We start from the raw sequence: 18,940 nt of genomic DNA on the forward strand, positions 1-18,940 counted from the left end.
GGCACCACCCCACCCGTGCTGGAGGCACATAGCTTGGTCGACACTTGCTGCCAGGCAGCCCTTCCACCGCTGTCTGGGCAGCTGCAGCATTTTTATAGGACTGTGGTCCGTCTTCATGTTAGGTGATAAACTTCTGAGGGCAGGAGCTGGGCCGTGTGCCCGGGAGCGCTCCACGGGCTGGATTTGTGGGTCCCAGCGGGAGGCCCAGCGACACGGTCTCTGGGGACCCCATTCCTGCAGATCTGGGTCTGGGAACTTGCTGCTCCTGCCCCATTTGTCATCTCCTGGCACTGACAGATGTGCCTGCCCCCCTGACACTGCAGTAACTCCATCCACCTCATTATTCACCACTCACCTAGATTCCCCCTGGTTGCTTAAGGGCTCTCTCCCTTAGGCCTGGATACAAGCCTCTTCTACCCGAGTCTTGCTTGGGAGAAATTTACAGGCGAAGGTGTTAGAGGAATGGCCACATAAGGAAAAACAACGGGGCCCAGACGGCAGCCAGGATGTCGTTGGCTGGGACTTAGGCAGACCACGGCCTCCTCTCAGCCAATCAGGAAGCCCCCTCCTGCTGCTGGGGAGGAGGTGCACGCTGGGCTTGAGCCTAGCTGGGGTGTGTGCACCACCCCATCCGCCTTCCAGGTGAGCAGGAGGGAGCAGGGGCTGTTAGACCCAGCTGGACCCGGGCTGCATGGGCTGCACGTGTGAGTCACAAATTTATGGACGGAGCCTGCGGAGATGGTTGCAGAGGGGCGGTGGCACTCCTGCCTGTCTTGCTGGCTGCTGCCCTCTGCTGGAGAGCCTGTTCCGGGTGTTAATTATTTTGGGTGGGTAGTAGCTAGCCTGCTCCAGGGATGAGTTGGCTGGACCCCTCCTGCCTCGCACTTGGAGGAGTTCTGATGCTGCCGCTGCCATGGCATGTCGGCCATCCGTGGAACAGGCTGTCAGCCTGTCCTCATAGCCCACACTTGCTCCTGGTCAACCCAGCACCAGTCGCCGAGCTCCGGCCCAGCTGTGCGGGAGCCGCACGTTGCCTCCGCATCAAGCATGGGCCGCGGTTTGGAGCATCCACCCCTCAGCGTGCACCCCTTGAAGATTAAAACTGTGCCGGGCTCACATGTATCCACAGGCCCCTGTGCCGCCACATCTGCCCAGAACTTGGGTGCCCTTGTGCGTCCACACCCCAAGCCCAAAGTCTGCAGAAAGCGTGGGCTCGTTTTGCCCACCAGTTATTGCCACCAAAGCACCAGGGTGTCCTCGAGTTGCGTCAGAAAAGGTCATTTAAAACAAAATTCAGGGCTGAAGTCCAGTGTGAAGCATTTCAGCCTCTTACAGGCTAGCGTGAATATCCAACACGTGGTGCTCCTCCTCTTTCCAACTCCTTCCTGTGGAATAGTGTGTGGAGTTGTCAGCGTGGCTGGCAAAGGTGACCGATGTCAGGCCGCACTTCGCAGGTGAAAACTGGGTCAGCCTTTCTTTAGTTTGATGCTTCTGTGAGCTGTGCCTTCGTGAAAGTACTATTTTTTTCTTAAAAAGCAGCAAAGGCATTCAGAGACAGTTGTCTCCACTGAGTGGGTTATGCAGGGGGAAGCTTGCTGCAGGCGAGAGAGCCAAGTTTCCTCACTGCCTCTCCTTTCTGATTTTTTTATTGTATTGATTGATTGATTGATTTTTTAAGAGATGGGGTCTCACTGTGTTGCCCAGGCTGGTCTTGAACTCCCGGCCTCAAGCAGTCCTCCAACCTTGGCCTCCCAAAGTGCTGGGATGACAAGTGTGAGCCACTGCGCCCAGCCTGCCTCTCCTTTGTTGTAGAATATGTGAGTTCCTCTGTACATGCAGGTGGCGTCTCTGTCCCTCTGCCTGTCTTTTCTGAAGCCAGCCAGTCCCAGTGCAGCCCGTGGTTGTCTGCAGGTCACTTGTCCCACAGAGGCCCTCTGTCCCCATCACATCGAGAATGACCATGTGACCCCCGAGCTTCACTTCTGTCGGTGCAGGACCACATCTCCCAGAGCCAAGGGAGCACCCCTGTTCGATGGCATCGGTCAGGCCTCTTCTTGGGCTGTCTGGGAGGGCGCCACAGAGGTGTGCAGTGGCTTCTGAGGCCGCCTCTCTGGTCTGACACACAGGGCTTGCCACATGGGGCACTGGCCTTGCCCACCTTGGTAGGAACGTGCCTGGACTGTGGCGAAACTCAGCGCTGAGACTCCCAGGAGGTGGAAGCGGCCTCCTGAGCGCTTACACCACCAATTCTGGGGGCTGGGGGCGGCTGAGGAGGGGAGCATGTGGCTTCCTTGCCTCCCTGGCAGTTCCTGAAATCCTTTATTTTCAGGAAATATTTCACTCACAGATACCCAATTATCCTGTGAGGTTTGGAAGGCAAGTCTGAAAGCCGATTGAATCTACCACAGCCATTCCTGCATAACAACTGCTTAACACCCAATCATGACAATTATACGTAATTTGTGTTGACAGTACCTAGAAGACGAAACTCCCCCTTATGGACGTTCTCTAAGGCAGGACTGGAACGTGCAGGGCAGGACCGCCACGTGGCGTGCCCTCGGGCGGCCGCAGTGACTGCCCTGGTTGGGGGTGGGCAGGTGGGGGCCACCTGGGCCTACCTCACCTGGTGGCAGGTGGACCAGCTGTGGTCTGGCAGGAAAGCTATTGCGGAGGCCTGAGGGAGGGGGTGAGGGCAGCTCCCCACCACCACACCCCTCACCAGCTGGGTTCTGCAGAGGAAGACCAGGGCAGAATGACTCAGTCCCTTGGAGCTCAAAGACCCATGCAGCGACTGTGCTACCATCCGCCGTCCTAGAGGCCTCCCCGGTGCTGGCTCTGGGCTCAGCCTGGGGACCGGGGCTTGTCTTTCTCTCCAGACTTGGCTGTGGCCCCACCTGCTCAGGGTGGGAGCTTGTGGAGGGGGCCCAGCGAGCATGTGGCTTGTTCCAAGGAGGGAGAAGCAGGATGTGTGCCCCAGGCCTTGCCTCTCCCACATCGCTGAGGACCACCCTGCTCTGCCTCACCTGCAGGAGGCCTGTCCCTCACCCCTTCTGCCCGCAGCTCCTGTGCCCTCTCCCCGGGTGAGCACAGGCCGTGCATCCAGCGCCTCCTGGCAGGGTGGGTGGTGGCCACTGGGCACAGAGTCATAGTGAATCACTTCCTCCAACTCTGCAGAAATGTGTGACCTCTGCCCCAGCCCGGCTTCCCCCAGGGCCCAGGCTCCGGAAGTCCCATCTGTCCTGATGTGCCTGGGAAGCCACTCGCCATGGCAGGGGAGGCTGGCGAGCTCCTCCGGCACATGGCTGCACCCTGCTGGGCCCCCAGCTTCCCCGTCACTCCACACTGGCCTCAGATTCTGCAGCCTGTGACTGACCCCCAGGCTGTAAGCCTCACAGACTCACACTGAGAGTTTGGACCATTTTGGGGCCACAGCAGGGGAGGACATGGGCCGAGGGCCTTCTCTTGGGGTTCATGGGGCTTGTGGAGTGGGGTATACCTGCTCTAATGTCCCCACCCTAACGCATCTCTCCCCCTGCAGCCTCTTCGAGCACTACTGCTACTCCCGGGGCGGCATGCGCCACAGCTCCTACACCTGCATCTGCGGCAGGTAAGTGGGGCACCCTGGCTCCCCTGGGGGTGACCAGTGGGAGGAGGTAGGGCAGTTAGTGAGTGGGGGGCTCCACCATCCCCCAGCTCAGCCACACTTGCTCACTCACACGCCCACACCAGTGCCTGGCCCAAGCTTGGAAGTCGCTCCTCGCTCCCAAGACTCCAGGAGCTGAGATGACCTCTGCCTGCAGGACCTGGCACTGGGTGAAGGAGGGAGCATGGCTTGCCCATTGCAGAGAGGCTGCTTGGCATCCCCTCCCTCCTGTCCCCAGCTGGTCAGCACAGCAGCTAAGCACAGGAAGGCTGCTCCTCCACACGGGCACACATAGACCGTGTGGGGACCGGGCTGTGAGCTCAGGCTGGGCAGCTTCTGTGTGCGGCAGGGGTGGCGTGTGGAAGGGTCAGTGCAGAAAGCGGTGGCAGTGTGTTCGTGTGTGGGTGTGGCTGCATGGGGACCAGTGCTGCTATATGTGGGTGTGCATGTCACTGTTGGTGTGCCTGCTCATGGCACATGGTGGCGAGGGGCAGGGCTCTGTGTGGGTGTATGTGTGCTTGGGTGTGTGCCATCAACACATGGCTGGGTGTGCTTGGAGGCACACACATGGTAGAAATGACCGTGATACGGGATCACTGCCATGCTGTCCCGGCCATGCACAGCAGCGTGTGTCCCTTTGGGTGTGTCTGCCCCCACATGCATCCTGGCTGTGGGCGTGGACCCCTCATCTCCTGGGCTCTCCCAGCCAATCTCGCTGCTCTCTGCCCGGGCTCTGCCCCTCGAGTCTGGCCCCTGCCCCGCCAGGATGGAGCCGGGCAGCTCTGCCAGTGTGCACGTCCCTGGCACATGAATAATACATGTGAACATCTCAGTCCTTGGAAATGTTCTCGTCTGGTGGATGGAGAGAAAATCATTATTTCTACTTTTATGATTCCCGAGGCTTCTGAGCAGGGCCATAAATATTACACCCAGGTGGGATTTTTTTCCCCCACTTTGGACAGACTTAAGTCCTTTTTTTCTTAAAGGCATCGCTCATTAGGGAAGCCACCTCGGGCAGAGGAGCGAGGAGCCTCTTGGTTTCCTGTCTCTGCAGCCCAGTCAGGATGCCAGGGCGGCTCCAGGACAGCCGGGGCTCTTTCCACAGGCCCTCTCTCCTTTGGCTACCAGGAAAGGAGGGCTTCTGTAGGGCCCTTCTTCAGGCCCAGGAACTGCTGTTTCTCCTTTTTTGCTCTTTTTAAAATTTAAAGACAGGGTCTCCCTCTTTTGCCCAGGCTGGAGTGCGGTGGCATGATCATAGCTCACTGCAGCCTCCACTTCCCAGGCTCAGGTGATCCTCCTAGCTCAGCCTCCTGAGTAGCTGGGATTACAGGTGTGAGCCACCACACCCGGCTAATATTTTTGCATTTTCTGTAGAGGTGGGGTTTCGCCATGTCGCCCAGGCTGGTCTCGAACTCGTGGGCTCAAATGATCCACCTGTCTTGACCTCCCAAAGTACCGGGATGACAGGTGTGAGCCACCACACCCAGCCCATTGCTAAGCTTTATGTGTGCTCCACGTGGTGCCCATATCCCAGCCCAGAGGGCAGCTGCCTAACCACGCTTTCAGCCGGGAGGCTCTGCCACAGACTGAGGCTGGTTGCCAGCCATGTGGCTGCGGGGTGACAGGGCCACCATGTCCCCCAGCCTCCCTTCTGGCTGTGGACCTGGTCCAGCCATGCCTGGGCCTCTGCTGGAGGTAGGGACAGTGCTGCCCATGGGCAGGGGGTTGGGCATCCATCCCCTCCTCCAGAGCCTGCTGCATAAGAATGGGCTTTGATCACCCTCCCCTGGCTCTTTGCAGTGGTGAGAACTCAGCCGTGCTTCACTACGGACATGCTGGGGCCCCCAACGACCGAACGATCCAGAATGGGGACATGTGGTAAGTAGGGCCACTGGCCCTGGCTCTGTGTGTGAACAGCCAGGCCAAGGTTGGACTCAGCTTCAAGATGGACCAGAAGCCTCTGGGTCCCTGTCCTGAGAGGGCTGACCACAGCAAGTCCCTGGGCCTCTTGGCCCAGATTTCTCTGCCAAGGCCATCGGGCTGCGTGGTGCCTTCTCCAGGGCCAAAAGCCTGCACCACCCCAGGGAGCACTGAGAGAGAGGGTGCAGGAGAGGGGCCCCCCACCGATGGTTTCCTGTGGGCCCTGGGATTGTGGGCTCTCTGAGGGTGCCTGAACCATCCCCAGCCTCTGCCCAGGCTGTCCTCTCTGTTTAGGGGACATCACGCTCACATCTTTATGTCTTGGTCTGGAGCTGGGAAAACCCCAGGGAGCCTCCCACGCTCTGAAACCTGCCATCCTCCTGCCGCAGGAGCCCATGGCCTGTGCGGCCCTGCATTCAGCAAGTCGGCGGTACTGACCTGCGGCTGTGTGCAGGGCTTTCCTGAGCACGATTTGCTGTGCTCACAGCTCTTCACAGAAGCCATGACAAAGAGATGTGGGCAGGCCCTGTGGCCTCCGCCCCTCGGGTAGGCTCTTGTCTCATTGGAGGACTTGCAGTCCTACCCACAGCTCCTCAGTGTTCAGGACAGAGCAGCTGGGCTGCCCCAGGGCGGGGAAGGGGTATGTGAGTACCTGTAGCCTGGCCCCTGCTCAGTCCCTCCATGTTCTTTGCCTGTCCCCTGCACGTCCAGATGTCAACCAGGGCCAGCCTAGGCAATGCAGAGCTCCTGAGAGCTGCCCCAGTGCTGGGACCGTGGCTCTGTCTTGGCCCTGGTCCTGGTCCCACGCAAGCCCTGTCTTGGCCTCCCCACATTTCACCGTAGTCACTGACGAGCAGAGGAGGTGCCTTATCCCTCCCAGTTCTTTGGTGCCCTTTCTTCTATGGCGGATGCACCTGAACAAGCCTCCCGCAGAGCCCTCTGCCCCCCAGCAGCGTGGCGTGTCCTCTCAGGCCTGTGTCGTGCCTGGCTGGGCTGCTTCCGCCTCCCCATCAAGGAGCCATCCCAATGTGCCAGCTCCTTCAGCAGGAGTTCCTGCGATAGCTGCTCACGGGCCTGGATCCCGCCTTGCCCTACGGCAGGTAGTGGTGGGAGCCCATCCCCAAGAATCCCCAGACATGCCCACTGAAGGACAGGAACATACATGCCCAGACCTACGGACAGACAACCAGCTGCCCAGAGAGCCACCGAGCGTTGAGCTGTCAGGGCCGAGTATTTGCGGGAACACACTGAGTCTCGGGGTCCTCCCTGCCCTTGGGCACATGGCCTGCTGAGACTGCCCGAGCTCCCTGCTCACCCAGGTCCATAACTGATGAGCTGTTCCAGCTCGGGCCACGCTGACAGGAGCCCAGCTCGCCCTTGGGTGGGGCCAGCACATGCTGCAGCAGTAGGGCTGTGTTAGGAACACAGCAGGTTGAGGGGGCAAACGGAGGCAGGCCGGTGGAACTGCTGCCCACTGCGCGCTGGGTCTCAGTGGACTCCCTGGCCTGCCCGACAGCACTGGCTCCGTGGATCCTGGTTCAGTCTGGCACCACAGTGAGCCCCACAAACGGTGGGGCTGGGCACCCACCATGCTCGGGGCTGGGAGGGTCAAAGCAGAGCTCAGCTCTCCTCCTGCACGTAGCCTGGGGCCCCAAGGTGACCGTGCCCTCCCTCTGTGTCTCTGTGGATTTTTTCACCCGCTTCTCACCCTGATCCTGCAATGTAGGCACCTCACCCCATGTGTGGGCCAAGGAACTCGGACACAAGGAGGGCACCAGGCCCAGTTGAGGCCAGAGGCACTTAGGGAAGGAATTGGGAAACTCAGACTTGGCTCAGCAGGGGACTAGAGCAGGAGAGGGTGGCAGCCCTGCCCCCATACCGTGGACCCACCAGTGGCTCCAGAGACCACTGCCCTCCTCCTGAAACTTTTCTTTTTAAGACACAGTGTTGCTCTGTCTCCCAGGCTAGAGTGCGGTGGCACAGTCATAGCTCATCGCAGCCTCGAACTCCTGAGCTCAAGTGATCCTCGCACCTCAGCCTCCCAAGTAGCTGAGACTACAGGTGCAAGCCACCATGCCCAGTGAATTTTTTTATTTTTGATATTAAAAAGACAGGGTCTCACCATGTTGCTCAGGCTGGTCTGGAATTCCTGGGCTTAAGTGATCCTCTTGCCTCGGCCTCCCAAAAGTGTAGGGATTACAGATGTGAGCCACGGTGCCCAGCCCTGAAACCTTTTCTGACGCTCTTTAACCCTGTAGCCCATTCTGGCTGGGCCAGGAGGACAGGACATGGGAACCCAGTCTCAGGGCAGAGGCAGGCACCCAGCCACACCAGTGGGTCCCCACAGTCCAGGGGGCACTTCTGGGTGGATGGAGAGCCCTGTGCCAGAGCCACGTGGCCATGAGCTTTTCTCCTCTGTGGGCTCAGCACACCCCAGAGGAAGTGGCTGCTCCTTTATGACCCTCTTTATCTGCCCCAGAGAGGGTCCTCACCCTGTGAGAGGCTAATCCCAGGTGCTGTGGCCTCGGCCCTCTGGGACAGCACATGGCATCTGCATCTCCCGGCTGCAGCTGTAAAGGCAGGAGTGATCCGAGGATGTGAATGCCAAGTCCAAATTGGTGATTTGATTTTTCTAGTGCTGACTTTGAAATGTAGCCAGTAGAATAATTATGAGTTTATTGTAGTCAATTTATTATGCAGCATTTAGAACAACATGTTTTGTTGATTACTGCTACTGCCAGATTGCTGGCAGCATTTATAATCCATTGTTGTATTGAAATTGATCTGCCAAGCGCCTACTGCGTTCGGTAAATAATAAATCACTCTGTTATCCCAACATAAAAGCCACGATACTTCATCCTAAGGTATGAAACTAAAGCATGAGCCCAGCATAGAATTCCCCCTGAAGCCGAGCGCCTCCCAGAGCAGCGCACCTGCTGCAATGGCCTGCTTTAGGTTTTAGTCCTTTGACTGGGTGAAGATACCCCAGAGATATTTTAGCTTCTAGGAATGGGATTTTGCAGGGAATCAGCCGGTCCAGGGCAGCCAGATTATACAGCTGTACTGGAGAAGGGTTGGGGGTACTAAGGGGAGACCAGCCTTTTCCAATCCTCTCTCCACAGTCCCAGATACGAGCACTCCCCCAGCACTCACGCACATGGATACACACACAGGGAGCTGACCGAGGCCGTGCTGCGTGGCAGTGATCACGGGGCAAGCCCCTGCCTCCCTGTCTCGCAGTGGCCACCTAGCACAGCGTGGGCCCTCTTCGGGCGAGAGCGGCAGCCCCGGTGTCCTCACTGAGCTGGGCAGGCCAGGCCCTGATGCCCACTTCCAGCAGCTGGTTCTGCAGCACAGGCTGGAGGTGCGAGCCACAGGCAGAGCTCGGACCAGGCCTGGTTTATTCTCAGACAGCTCCTGTCCCGTGGCTGTCCTGTTCTGTGTCTTCAGCCCAAAAGTGTCCTCCATGATGTGTGTGCCAAGTGGGGTTTGGGGTTGGCTAGGCCCCCCTCCCACTCCTCCATCCTTTACCCTTCCAGCAGCTTCCCTGGAGCTAGGCTGAGTCCACTGTTGGCCACAGTCATGGCCCGAGAGGGCCTGTGATCCAGACACCCTGGTTTCTCCTTCAGGTCAGGCTTGTCAGCCAAGGACTGAGACAGACATCCTGAGGGCCGTTCCTTACCCCCAGCCAGCCACCCCCGGGCCCCTTCACACTTCTCTGGGTGGGATCCGCCCCACCCGCTCGCATGCAGGCAGGGGTGAGGGGTGGGACTTTGTGGTGGCTGCACACCCTCTCAGCCTGGTTCAGAGCCAAGCGGCCCTATGTGGGGCCTGTAGCCACCAAGCCTCTGGGGGTTTTGCTGTTGTTCTCAGAGCCTTTTCCTGCTGCGACCCTGGGGTTCACCATGAACCCCATCTCCAAGTCACCGTATCAGAGGGGCCATTCGCTGCTTTTTGTTTTCCTTTTTAAAGCACCCGGGCAGACTTTCAAGAACAGGGTTACAAAAGCGCAGCACGCCTGCTAATTAACTTTCTGCACGGTCACACAGAGCGAGGCGCCTGAGGTCACTGAGGCGTTTCCTAACTGGGAGGCCCCAGAAGACCCCTCCCCACTCAGTCCAGCCCCTAGCAGGTTTGTGTGAGCACAGAGGTGACCAGGACTCATCCCCCTGCTCCTCCTGGTCATCTTCTGAGCCCCTGTGTGCTGCCCCTTCCTTCCACAAACAGCCTGGGCTGTGGGCAGCAGAGCCACTGCAGGCCAGCACGCTTTGCAGCTGGGGCAGGGGGCGCATGGTCCGTGATTCCGGGAAGCAGTGCGTCCAGAGAGGGCGCAGCACTCCAGGCCTGAGGCCTCCCCAGGTCCCAGGCAGGCTCACCCCACAGGGCAGAGGTGGAGGGCTCTGGTTGGGAAAGCAGCTGGGACACTCCTCCTGCCTCCCTCACTTCTCAGGTGGTGTGGGTTGGGGAGTGGGCCTTAACCTACCGTGGCCCCTCGCAGAGTTTCTAGAGCACGGTCCCAGAATGCCCTAGGCCTTGGTTGCCCCAGTCAGGATGCAGCGGGTGGGCAGTGAGCCGGTCCTTCCAGCACTGGCCAGAAGAGGGCAGCATTGTCTCAGGATGGTAGGCCAGGCCTCACCCCTGCTGGATCTGGTCTTCTGTGTTGCTCCTGGGCATGGGGGGGGGTGGCCAGCCTGGCTAGGCAGAGACACCTGTGCCAGCCCTCACACTCAGCAGCCACCAGGGCCCTCTTCCCCTCCTTCCCTGTCTAGAGAATGGCGAGCCCTCACCTCTGCAGGCCGTGGGGTGCCCGCTCACCCAGGACCTCAGCAGCCACCTTGGCCTCACATGGGCCCTGTAGCCGGGGATGCGGCGATCCTACTCACTCCTGCTGTCTACTCAGCCCGCGTCTGTCTGCCACCATCGCGCGGCGGCCCCCACAGGTGGCAAGCTCCTGGGGACCCCCTCGCCCTGCTCCACCTGGGGCCCGGTACCTTGGGGAGCTCCAGAGTACAGTGTTGTCCCCAGGCCTGCTCTCTGCCGCCCGGCCCATCCCAGCCCTCCCCCACCGCCTTCCTATTCCCGCCGAGGGAGGCTTGTTGTCACCAGCCAGCCCTGCCCTGAGCACTCTGCAGTCTTAAAGACGTGCTCTTGGGGGCCACAGAATGCCTTCCGGAGGGTCCAGACCCCCAGGCGTGGCTGTTCCATCCCATCCCGGTTAGCAGCATGCTCTCCATTCTCACCCGTCCTCACACACGTGGACAGGCCTGGGTATGAGCTGACACCTGCCCACGCGTTTTCACTTTGTCTCTTGTTTGTGCTTTGTGGCTGCACCCTCAGCTGATGTCATGACCCACAGCTTGAACAGCACTTGTCCGGACGGCCCGGGGCCTCCCAGACATCATGAGACACTGGTCACCAAAAAAAAAGCAAAATGCAGCATGTGCTGTGCGTGTGACTCTCCCTCCCGCCTGCCAAGGCCACTGCCCTGATGCCCGGGCCTCACCCCACTGTGCTTTCCTGGCAGCTGTCCTTGTGTCTCACCCACCTCTCGACAAGACACCCCACAGTGCTCTTCTGGGACCCTGGACCCTCGCTGGTGCCGTGCCTCTGTCCATGTCATGTGTAAAATGGCAATGCCAGTTCCCTCCGGACACCCAGGAGGCCCACAGCATGCAGCTGCTCCCGTCACCCACCGCGTGCACCAGGGATTGCTGGCTCTGGGTACCAGAAGCTGCTGCTGTCGTGGGCTGGTGGCACGGGCAGCTTTCCTGTATGCCCAGGCCCTGGAGGAGTGGCCATCACACGGGAAGGGAGCAGAGACGCCCAGGAAGGCACTGCAGAGAGGTCCCCTTGGTGGGTTAGGCCATGGCACGAGGAGCCTCAAGGACTCCGAGTGGTGGCCTTTGCCCCTGCTGGCCATGCTTGGAGCTTGGCACTCCACGGAAGGCCTGGCTAGGAGCAGGCAGCCAGCCCATGCACCCTGGAGACCACAGCTCGCCACCGTGTCTGCAGGGGCCACCCACTGCAGCAGACGAAGGGAAAAGTGACCCGTACGCCTTCCTTTCTGTCTCACACTGAGGAGAAGCAAGGGCTTCCTGCTGCTCAGAAATCCCCCAGCCTGGCCTGGGACACCGACCAGGGCAGCTGCACGTCAGAGTCTGAAATGCTCCTGCAGGCCCGAATATGAGCGCGTGTAAAATGTTGGATTGAACAGCTAAGAGCTGTGCCACTACTCAGGAGATTCAAATGAAACTGCAAACCAAGTCCAAAGTGACTCTCATATAAACATTGCAGCATTTCCCCCAGAAAACTGTTCCCAAGCCTGCTGTCACTGGCCGACCCATCTTGGAGGCCTTCTGCCTGTGGGCTGGCGGGTCCCTGCCGTGGGGCCCAGGGAGGGTCTGGGTGGGCCAATGGTGGCAGGTAGCCCGGGCCCAGAGCTACCGAGAAGGAGCCAGAAACAGAGCCCTTAGAACACATGTGGGGAGTGAAACGCCAGCACGTTGCTTGGAGATGCGTCCTGTCTCCCAGATGTCTTGTATTATCACAGACTCACTTGGCCAAAGATGGTAGGGTCCCCAGACGGCCAGGAAGGAGGGATCCTGCGTTCCTGTTCTCGATTGAGCCAACGTATGACCGAATTCTCCATTGTCGGTTTGCATTCAGAGGATGGATGAAGTGGACACAGAGGAGCGGGAGGGAGATGATTTATCAAAGCCATGGCTTTCGTCCCTGGATTCCAGAAAAGCTTGCATCTGAATAACTTATGTGTGTAGAAACTCTAGGGGGATTTTTTTTTTTTTTAAGGCAGAAAAAGATAGGGAACTGAGAGGAGCACGAAAATAGACTTCAGCTCCGTACCGGAGCCTCGCTGGGCGGGATGGAACTGGCTGGTTGGGTGTATACTTCCCTCTCCAGAAAGCGGATCATTTTCAAACAAAAAATACAGTTACAGTCTTCTACAGGCTAGAAGATAAAGTCAGGCTGGCAGACGATATCCAGGCACCCACCATCCCATGTTCTTTCTGCTTTGCTGGCGAGAGTTTGGGGAACTGGGATCCGAGTCTGGTCTGCACTGGAGAACAGTCTTGTTTTTACACTCCTAGATGATTCCATCGTTTGGGGTATTCTTGTGGGCTTCCTGTTTTTTTTTTGTTTTGTTTTTTGTGTGTTTTTTTTTTTTTTTTTTTTTTTTTTTTGAACAATGCTTCAGTTTCTGCCTTTCCTGTTGTATCAGCACAGTCCGGTAGGACTTTCTCCCCCGGCTGCTGCTGCAGGTCACCTTCTGATGTGGCCCCTCCTAGGAATCCGTGTCCCCCATACTCCTGGCCCTGTCCTCTCTGCCCAGGCTATTCTTGCATGTTGTAAAACCAACAAACCACAATCCATTTTTCTTGGTCGACTCTGGGGAACCTAAATGAAAACGCTTAGCTGTCCCCAGGCAAAACTGGGCTATGGTCCACACGGCTCCACTCCCCACTGCTGGCCCCAAGAGGACACAGAGCTACAGCAGTGGGAGGGTCCCATTTTACAGATGGAAAAACTGAGGCCCTGAAGGCTGAGCGTTGCAGCTGGGATCAAAGAACCCATTGCTGGGCTCCGAGTTGTTTACCCTCCTGACTCAGGGCTTTCCTGGACCCGTGATCCGAGCCTCAGTTTCCCTTCAGTTTAGAGCTTCCATGTGCCCTGCCCTCCCGGCCAGCCATGGGGAAGCCTAGGCCCTGTGCAGGAGTAAACTTGCAGGGAATTGTTGGCCCAAGCAGCCCACTGCATCCAGAGATCCTGTGACTTTGACCTACCCTGAAGCTCCCTGTTGTGCAGGCGGGGCTCCTCCCCAGCCCTGAGAGTCACCTGAGGCGTTATCTGGACCTTTCTGCCCTGTTGACACTGCTTATGATGTTTTGCAATCAGAAAAGACAGGAGATTAAAAAGTGCCCGGCTGGGGACTTTGGATTTCAGCAAAGCGCCCTGGCCGTGCATTCGAGTTTTTCCTTTAGAAATCTGCCTCCGTGGGGCAGCTGATGCTGCCTGTCCGGCCACGTGGCCCTGCTCCTTGCTCCACATGGGGCCGGGCTCCTCTACCCCCGGCTCTCTCCCATGGGACAGGACCCCCCACAGGCAGGCACATAGGCAGCTTCTGGAATGTTTGTGGAGCGGCTGTGTTTACCGTGAGAGCTGGGATTTGGGTGAAAGGCCCTCAGGATGGAAGCCACGGCTGTGTCCCTGGCCTCAGACTTGTCGGGACTCACGTGGCTACAGATGGACCCCATGGGAAGCCCAGGGTGGAGCTAAAGAGGGGCGACTGCGCTTGGCCCTCCTGGCTCTGGTTCTGGACCCTGTAGCCGTGGTGGGCTCTGGTCCTAGGGCTGGACCAGCTTCCCCCAGCCAGGGCCGTCACCATCAGCATCATGACTTGGCCATGACCTGTGAAGGGGCTGGTGGGCCCGAGGGTTCCGCTCTGTGTCTGCTGCCTGCAGCCTCCGGAGGTGCCTAGGGGGGACGGGATGGAAAGGGGCACCACCTGTGCCCCTCCGCCCCTCAGCCAGACTCAGCCTTGTCCACCTGGGCTGCTTCCGGGAAGTCCTGGGAGGCAGGTTTGGATCCAGCAGCCTTTCCCACATTCTGTCCCTTACACACCACAGGATGAGTGGGAGGCTGCTGCTCTGCTGTTGCCCAGAGAGGGCCCCGAGGTCCTCTGCACAGCAAGGACAGGCCCTACTCCTCCTGGGCCCTGCTGTGCCAAGGGTCCCTCTCACGGGCCATCCAGAGGGCAGCCCCAGCCACCATCCTCCTGCCTCAGCAGGCCTCCTGTCATCTATCCCACGCCATCTGTCCCATGCCGTCCTGCCTCTCTGCTGGCCCCCAGGCCCCTCCCATCCTGGACAGCCGGCACCTCTGCCCCATTCTTCATGCCCCCGCCTGCATCCTGCTGGTCTCTGCGGCCGCCGGAGGGTGCCAGGGTGCAGGTGGACAGGGTGAGGGGCCCACTGGCTTCCAGGGGCGTGTGGCCAGCAGGCCCTGGGAAAGCCTTGCTGGACATGAGGCTGTCACTTCCTCCCTCCCACCCCCTTGGGCAGAGGGGTAGTATCGGGCACATCCCTCCAGCTAGGGGGCCCCAGAGCTGCAGCAGAGCTAGAGGCCCTAGCCGCCGACTGAGTTTCCGCGCAATGCTCTGGGTCCCGGAAGAAGCATGTGGTGCAATTCAGGCCCCGAGTTCTAGGCCGTGCATCCCACCCGGGGCCCCTGCCCAGCCCCCTCCTCCTCTTCTTCCCACAAGCACGGCCTCAGCCTGTGCTCTTTGCTGGGTGCAGGGAGACCCTGGGAGGGCCTGTTGGGGTGCCAGGTGGAGGCCAGGCAGAGGGCGGGGTCCTGGGGCATCTCTGCCTCCTTAGTTCTCCAAGCAAGTCTCCACGGCTGAGCTCTCAGAGGCCAGGCCACGGGGGCAGGGGTCATCTGCATAGGACAGCCCCACTCCCCTCAGCCTTTCCTGCCCAGGCTGAGCCCTGAACCCCTTTTTCCCTGGAAGACACAGGTCTTCCAGGATGGCTTCTCGTTTCTTTGCTGCCCACGCACCCATGGGAGACACCAGGTGGCAGTTCCCCACACCAGTCTCATTGTGAGGGGGAGTAGCCTCTGCTGCATCCAGGACCCGGGACAGCTGCCCTTGAATCCAGGGCAGGCGGGGAGCGGGAAGGGTAAGAAGGGTGGTGGCGCCCCAGTACTCACCTGCCCTGCCCTCCTATCTCCGCAGCCTGTTCGACATGGGCGGTGAGTATTACTGCTTCGCTTCCGACATCACCTGCTCCTTTCCCGCCAACGGCAAGTTCACTGCGGACCAGAAGGCTGTCTACGAGGCGGTACTGCGGAGCTGCCGCGCCGTCATGGGTGCCATGAAGCCAGGTGAGCAGCGGGGCGGTGGGGGGAGGCACACCTAGCGTGGTGTTGGGGGTGCTGCTGTGTGGCAGGTGCCTGCGGGAACTGGGCCTGCGTGGCGTGACTTGAATCTCTCCACACTCCGGATGCTTAGTCCCTGAGTTTCCAGTGGTCTCTCCTAGGAAACAGGGCTGACCACCAGGCAGGGACAGACGGAACCGGGAACTGGGGACTCAGGCCAAGGCCCCCCCATCTGGTGGCCTCCACCTGCACATCTCCCCTGGCCGCCAGCACACCAGCCTGTCTCCTGCTTTGTCCTTAAGCGGTGTCTTCTCCAGGGAGGGCTCAGCCCACTTTGGACGCTGGCATGGGGTCAGAGCAGGTTCAGGTCCCGCCAGTGCTCTGTGGCCTTGGGTGGAAAGCCCTCCTCTGGGTGGCTATGTCCACGTCTGTAAATGGGGAGGCAGCGACTCACGGAGACTGAGTTAAACTGTGTAAAGCACCTGCAAGGCTGCCTGGCCTGTGGCACTGCCCTGCAGGGGTCACAGTCACTACCGTGATGGCCACGTTGAGGCCAGCGTGGGCCCGGTGTTTCTCTCTCCTATCGGCCAGCGTAGGCCAACCTGTCATGTCCCCACCCCTCCCAACCCTGGGCAGCCTGCACAGGCCCCACTGCTACCCCTTGACCTCCCACTGCATGCCATTGATGCCATTGATGTCTGGCAGGGCGGGCAGAGGAGGTCCCCTAGAGGGAAGCCAGCATCCTCCCAACAAAGCCAGCTTTCAGGAGTTCCCCCTGGGCACCTCCCGCTGTCACCATCCCGCTCAGCCAGGCTCCTTCTGAGTGACTCCTGGGTCCTCCATAGCCCTGGCAGTGGTGGAGTCCAGCATCCACAGGATCAAACCCCAGCTTTCTGCTCTGCAACAAGAGAAACCGTTTCCCAGCAGTGATGGGAGGTCCTGGCTTGTCACCTTTGCCCGGAGGAGAGAATTGAGGGATGTGGTCTTGTCATATTCTTGCTTCAAGTCTTCCAGGGCTTCAACACAGCCCCCCTGCCGTAGTCCTTGGGTTCCCCAGAACCTGGGCAGGTTCCTATGGGCCCACCATGTGCTGGCCACCCCCTAGGCCTGGCCCTCTGCAGACACATGGCTCCCACGACTCTGACTGAGATCTGTTTGGCAGCTGCCAGGCTCCAGCCTGCAGTGCAGAGGGGCTTTCCCCGCCCACACCGGCCCAGGCACAGCTGGCCCCCCAAGGCACTCAGGCTCTGCGTCTTTGGTTATGATCTACAGAACAGTCCGCAGCCAGTTTGGTCACTTGGTGCTGCCACAAATTCACAGAGGTGGAAAATCAGGACAGAGCTGGGGCCAGGGCCGCAGCAGCCTAGGACAATGGCCCTGCACTCACAGCTAGATCGTCTGGCCAGGGCCCGCCTCAGCACACAGGCTGCAGCCACCTTCTGCAGCCTGGAGTCGCCTCCATCTGGGTCATGGTCAGAGATCACCTCGTGTTGGCCAAGCCCAGGTCGTAGTCCAGCCCCCCAGCTTGCCCCCACCCTCATCCACTGCCTCCCACCCACAGCTATACAGACCTCCAGAGAGACAGGCAGGCCCAAGGCAGGCCCATGTGTAGGGGAGCTCAGGTGTCCTTCAGGAGCCACGTGGGCTCAACGCGGGCAGAGGGGACAGCCCAGTAGAGCAAAGCTGCAGAGTCCAGGATGCAGGCCCCAGACCCAGAGTGCCCCGAGCCCAGCCCCAGCTCTGCTGCCTGCTGGCCAGGTGCCTTACTTAAGCCCCAAACAGACCAAGGATAGACCCCTGCTCTCCTAAAGCAGAGTCCGGTGGGCCTGGCCAGCTCTGGGCTGTGGCATCTGGTTAGACACGGAGTGCCCTCTGTTAAGGACCCACAGAGAGCTGGCAGCTGCCCAGTGTGCCCTCAGCGTTCAAGGAAAAAGGAGGAAAGAAAGATCTGGAGCCTCCAGAATGTGGCCTCAGAACTCGATGGCTCGGCAATCGGCTAAACAGTTCCCATGGCCCCACAGCCCATTGCTGGGATGAGTTGCAGCCTCGATCGCTGGCCCAAGTGCTGCTTCAGAGGGGCCCCCAGCCACCGTTGCTTTCAGAGGAGGCAGACTGTGGGCAAGCCTTTCCAGATGGTGTCCAGTCCAGCCTAGAGAGCCCCTGCCAGAGGCTGAGGAGCCACGGAGAGACGCGGGGGGCAGTGCCAGGCCCCAGCCCCACACCCTCACGCATCCAGCAGGCACAGAGCGTGACAAACGCATGAGTGCAAGCAGGTGGACCCCAGATATATCCCAGAAGGAAGACGAGACAGAAAATCCAAAAGTCAATAAGCTTGTGATGGGGCGACAGCGCTGATCGGACTCACCTGGTTTAGCGGCTACCAAGGAAAACAGCATTTTGTGCGGAATTGCTTTGCTTAAAAAGCAGCAGGCCGGGCTGAGTGGCTCACACTTGTAATCCCAGCACTTGGGAGGCAGGCGGATCACTTGAGGTCGGGAGTTGAAGACCAGCATGGGCAACATGGAGAAACCCTGTCTCTACTCAAATTACACCAACGAGCTGGGCGTGATGGCTCACGCCTGTAATCCCAGCTACTCAGGAGGCTGAGGCACGAGAATCGAATCGCTTGAACCTGGGAGGCGGAGGTGGCAGTGAGCCAAGATCGCACCACTGCACTCCAGCTTGGGTGATGGAGTGAGACCCTGTCTCAAAAAACCAAAAAAAAGGAGCTGCCACCCCTGAATATGAATATACAGGTGTCTCCAGGCAGATGGGTGGTGAGGACAGAAGAGCGCCAGACAGTGTGGCCAGCGGGCCCTTGTGGGTAAAAGGAAGAGGGAGTGACAGCGTGAATTCCTGTGCGCCTGTGAGAACCACAAAGGAGGTGCAGGAAGGGACGGGGCAGAGTGCTCGCTGTATCCCTTCTTCTTCTTTCTGACTCTTCGGCCATAGGAAGCATCCCCCGTTAGCTGTCAAATCCAGCCTCCACGAAGCAGTTGCCCGAGGGGCGCCACTCCTCCTTCCTTCGCTCTGGGGATGAGAATTTCTTGCTCAGTTTTGAATACCAGTAGTCACTTGAATGAATGATCAGTGTTTCAGATCCAGCAGGAGGATTTGGCAGGTGAGCTTGGCCTGCAGTGTATTCACCTGGTACCTGTGAGCACACTCCTCTACCCTCCGCGGAGGGCCCTCCGCCAGGCACAGCCTCTCAGGTGGACCGGAGTCTCTCAGACACCCTCCACGTACAGGGCTGGCCTCCCACTCTGTAGCCGTGCCAAGGTGGGCTGTGTCATTGCAGACTGTGTCACCATCACATCAAGTAGTAGTGTCAGACATCCACGAGCAGTTGTGAAATCCAGATGTCCAGGAAGTCAGAGCCCCAGGCTGCAAGGGGCTGAGGCTCCCAGCGGTGAAGCAGAGGTGTGAGGGGCAGGGGCCCACTGAGCCCAGCAACCCTGGACACCCAAGCATCAGGCTGATGAG

General features: G+C 59.4%; 1 protein-coding gene across 3 annotated transcripts in view; it reads left to right on the top strand.

Moving 5' to 3' along the window:
* The window catches only part of PEPD (peptidase D), a 136,012-nt gene that overhangs the window by 106,215 nt on the left and 10,857 nt on the right, over nt 1-18,940 (top strand). For all 3 annotated transcript variants that reach the window (XM_025366169.1, XM_025366170.1, XM_025366171.1), the window contains 3 exons: nt 3,539-3,607; nt 5,444-5,521; nt 15,315-15,463. In XM_025366169.1, coding sequence (XP_025221954.1) covers nt 3,539-3,607; nt 5,444-5,521; nt 15,315-15,463 — 296 coding nt within the window. The remainder of the gene's footprint in view (nt 1-3,538; nt 3,608-5,443; nt 5,522-15,314; nt 15,464-18,940) is intronic.

The sequence above is a fragment of the Theropithecus gelada genome, chromosome 19, assembly GCF_003255815.1.
Source record: "Theropithecus gelada isolate Dixy chromosome 19, Tgel_1.0, whole genome shotgun sequence".
NCBI classification, from domain to species: Eukaryota; Metazoa; Chordata; class Mammalia; order Primates; family Cercopithecidae; genus Theropithecus; species Theropithecus gelada.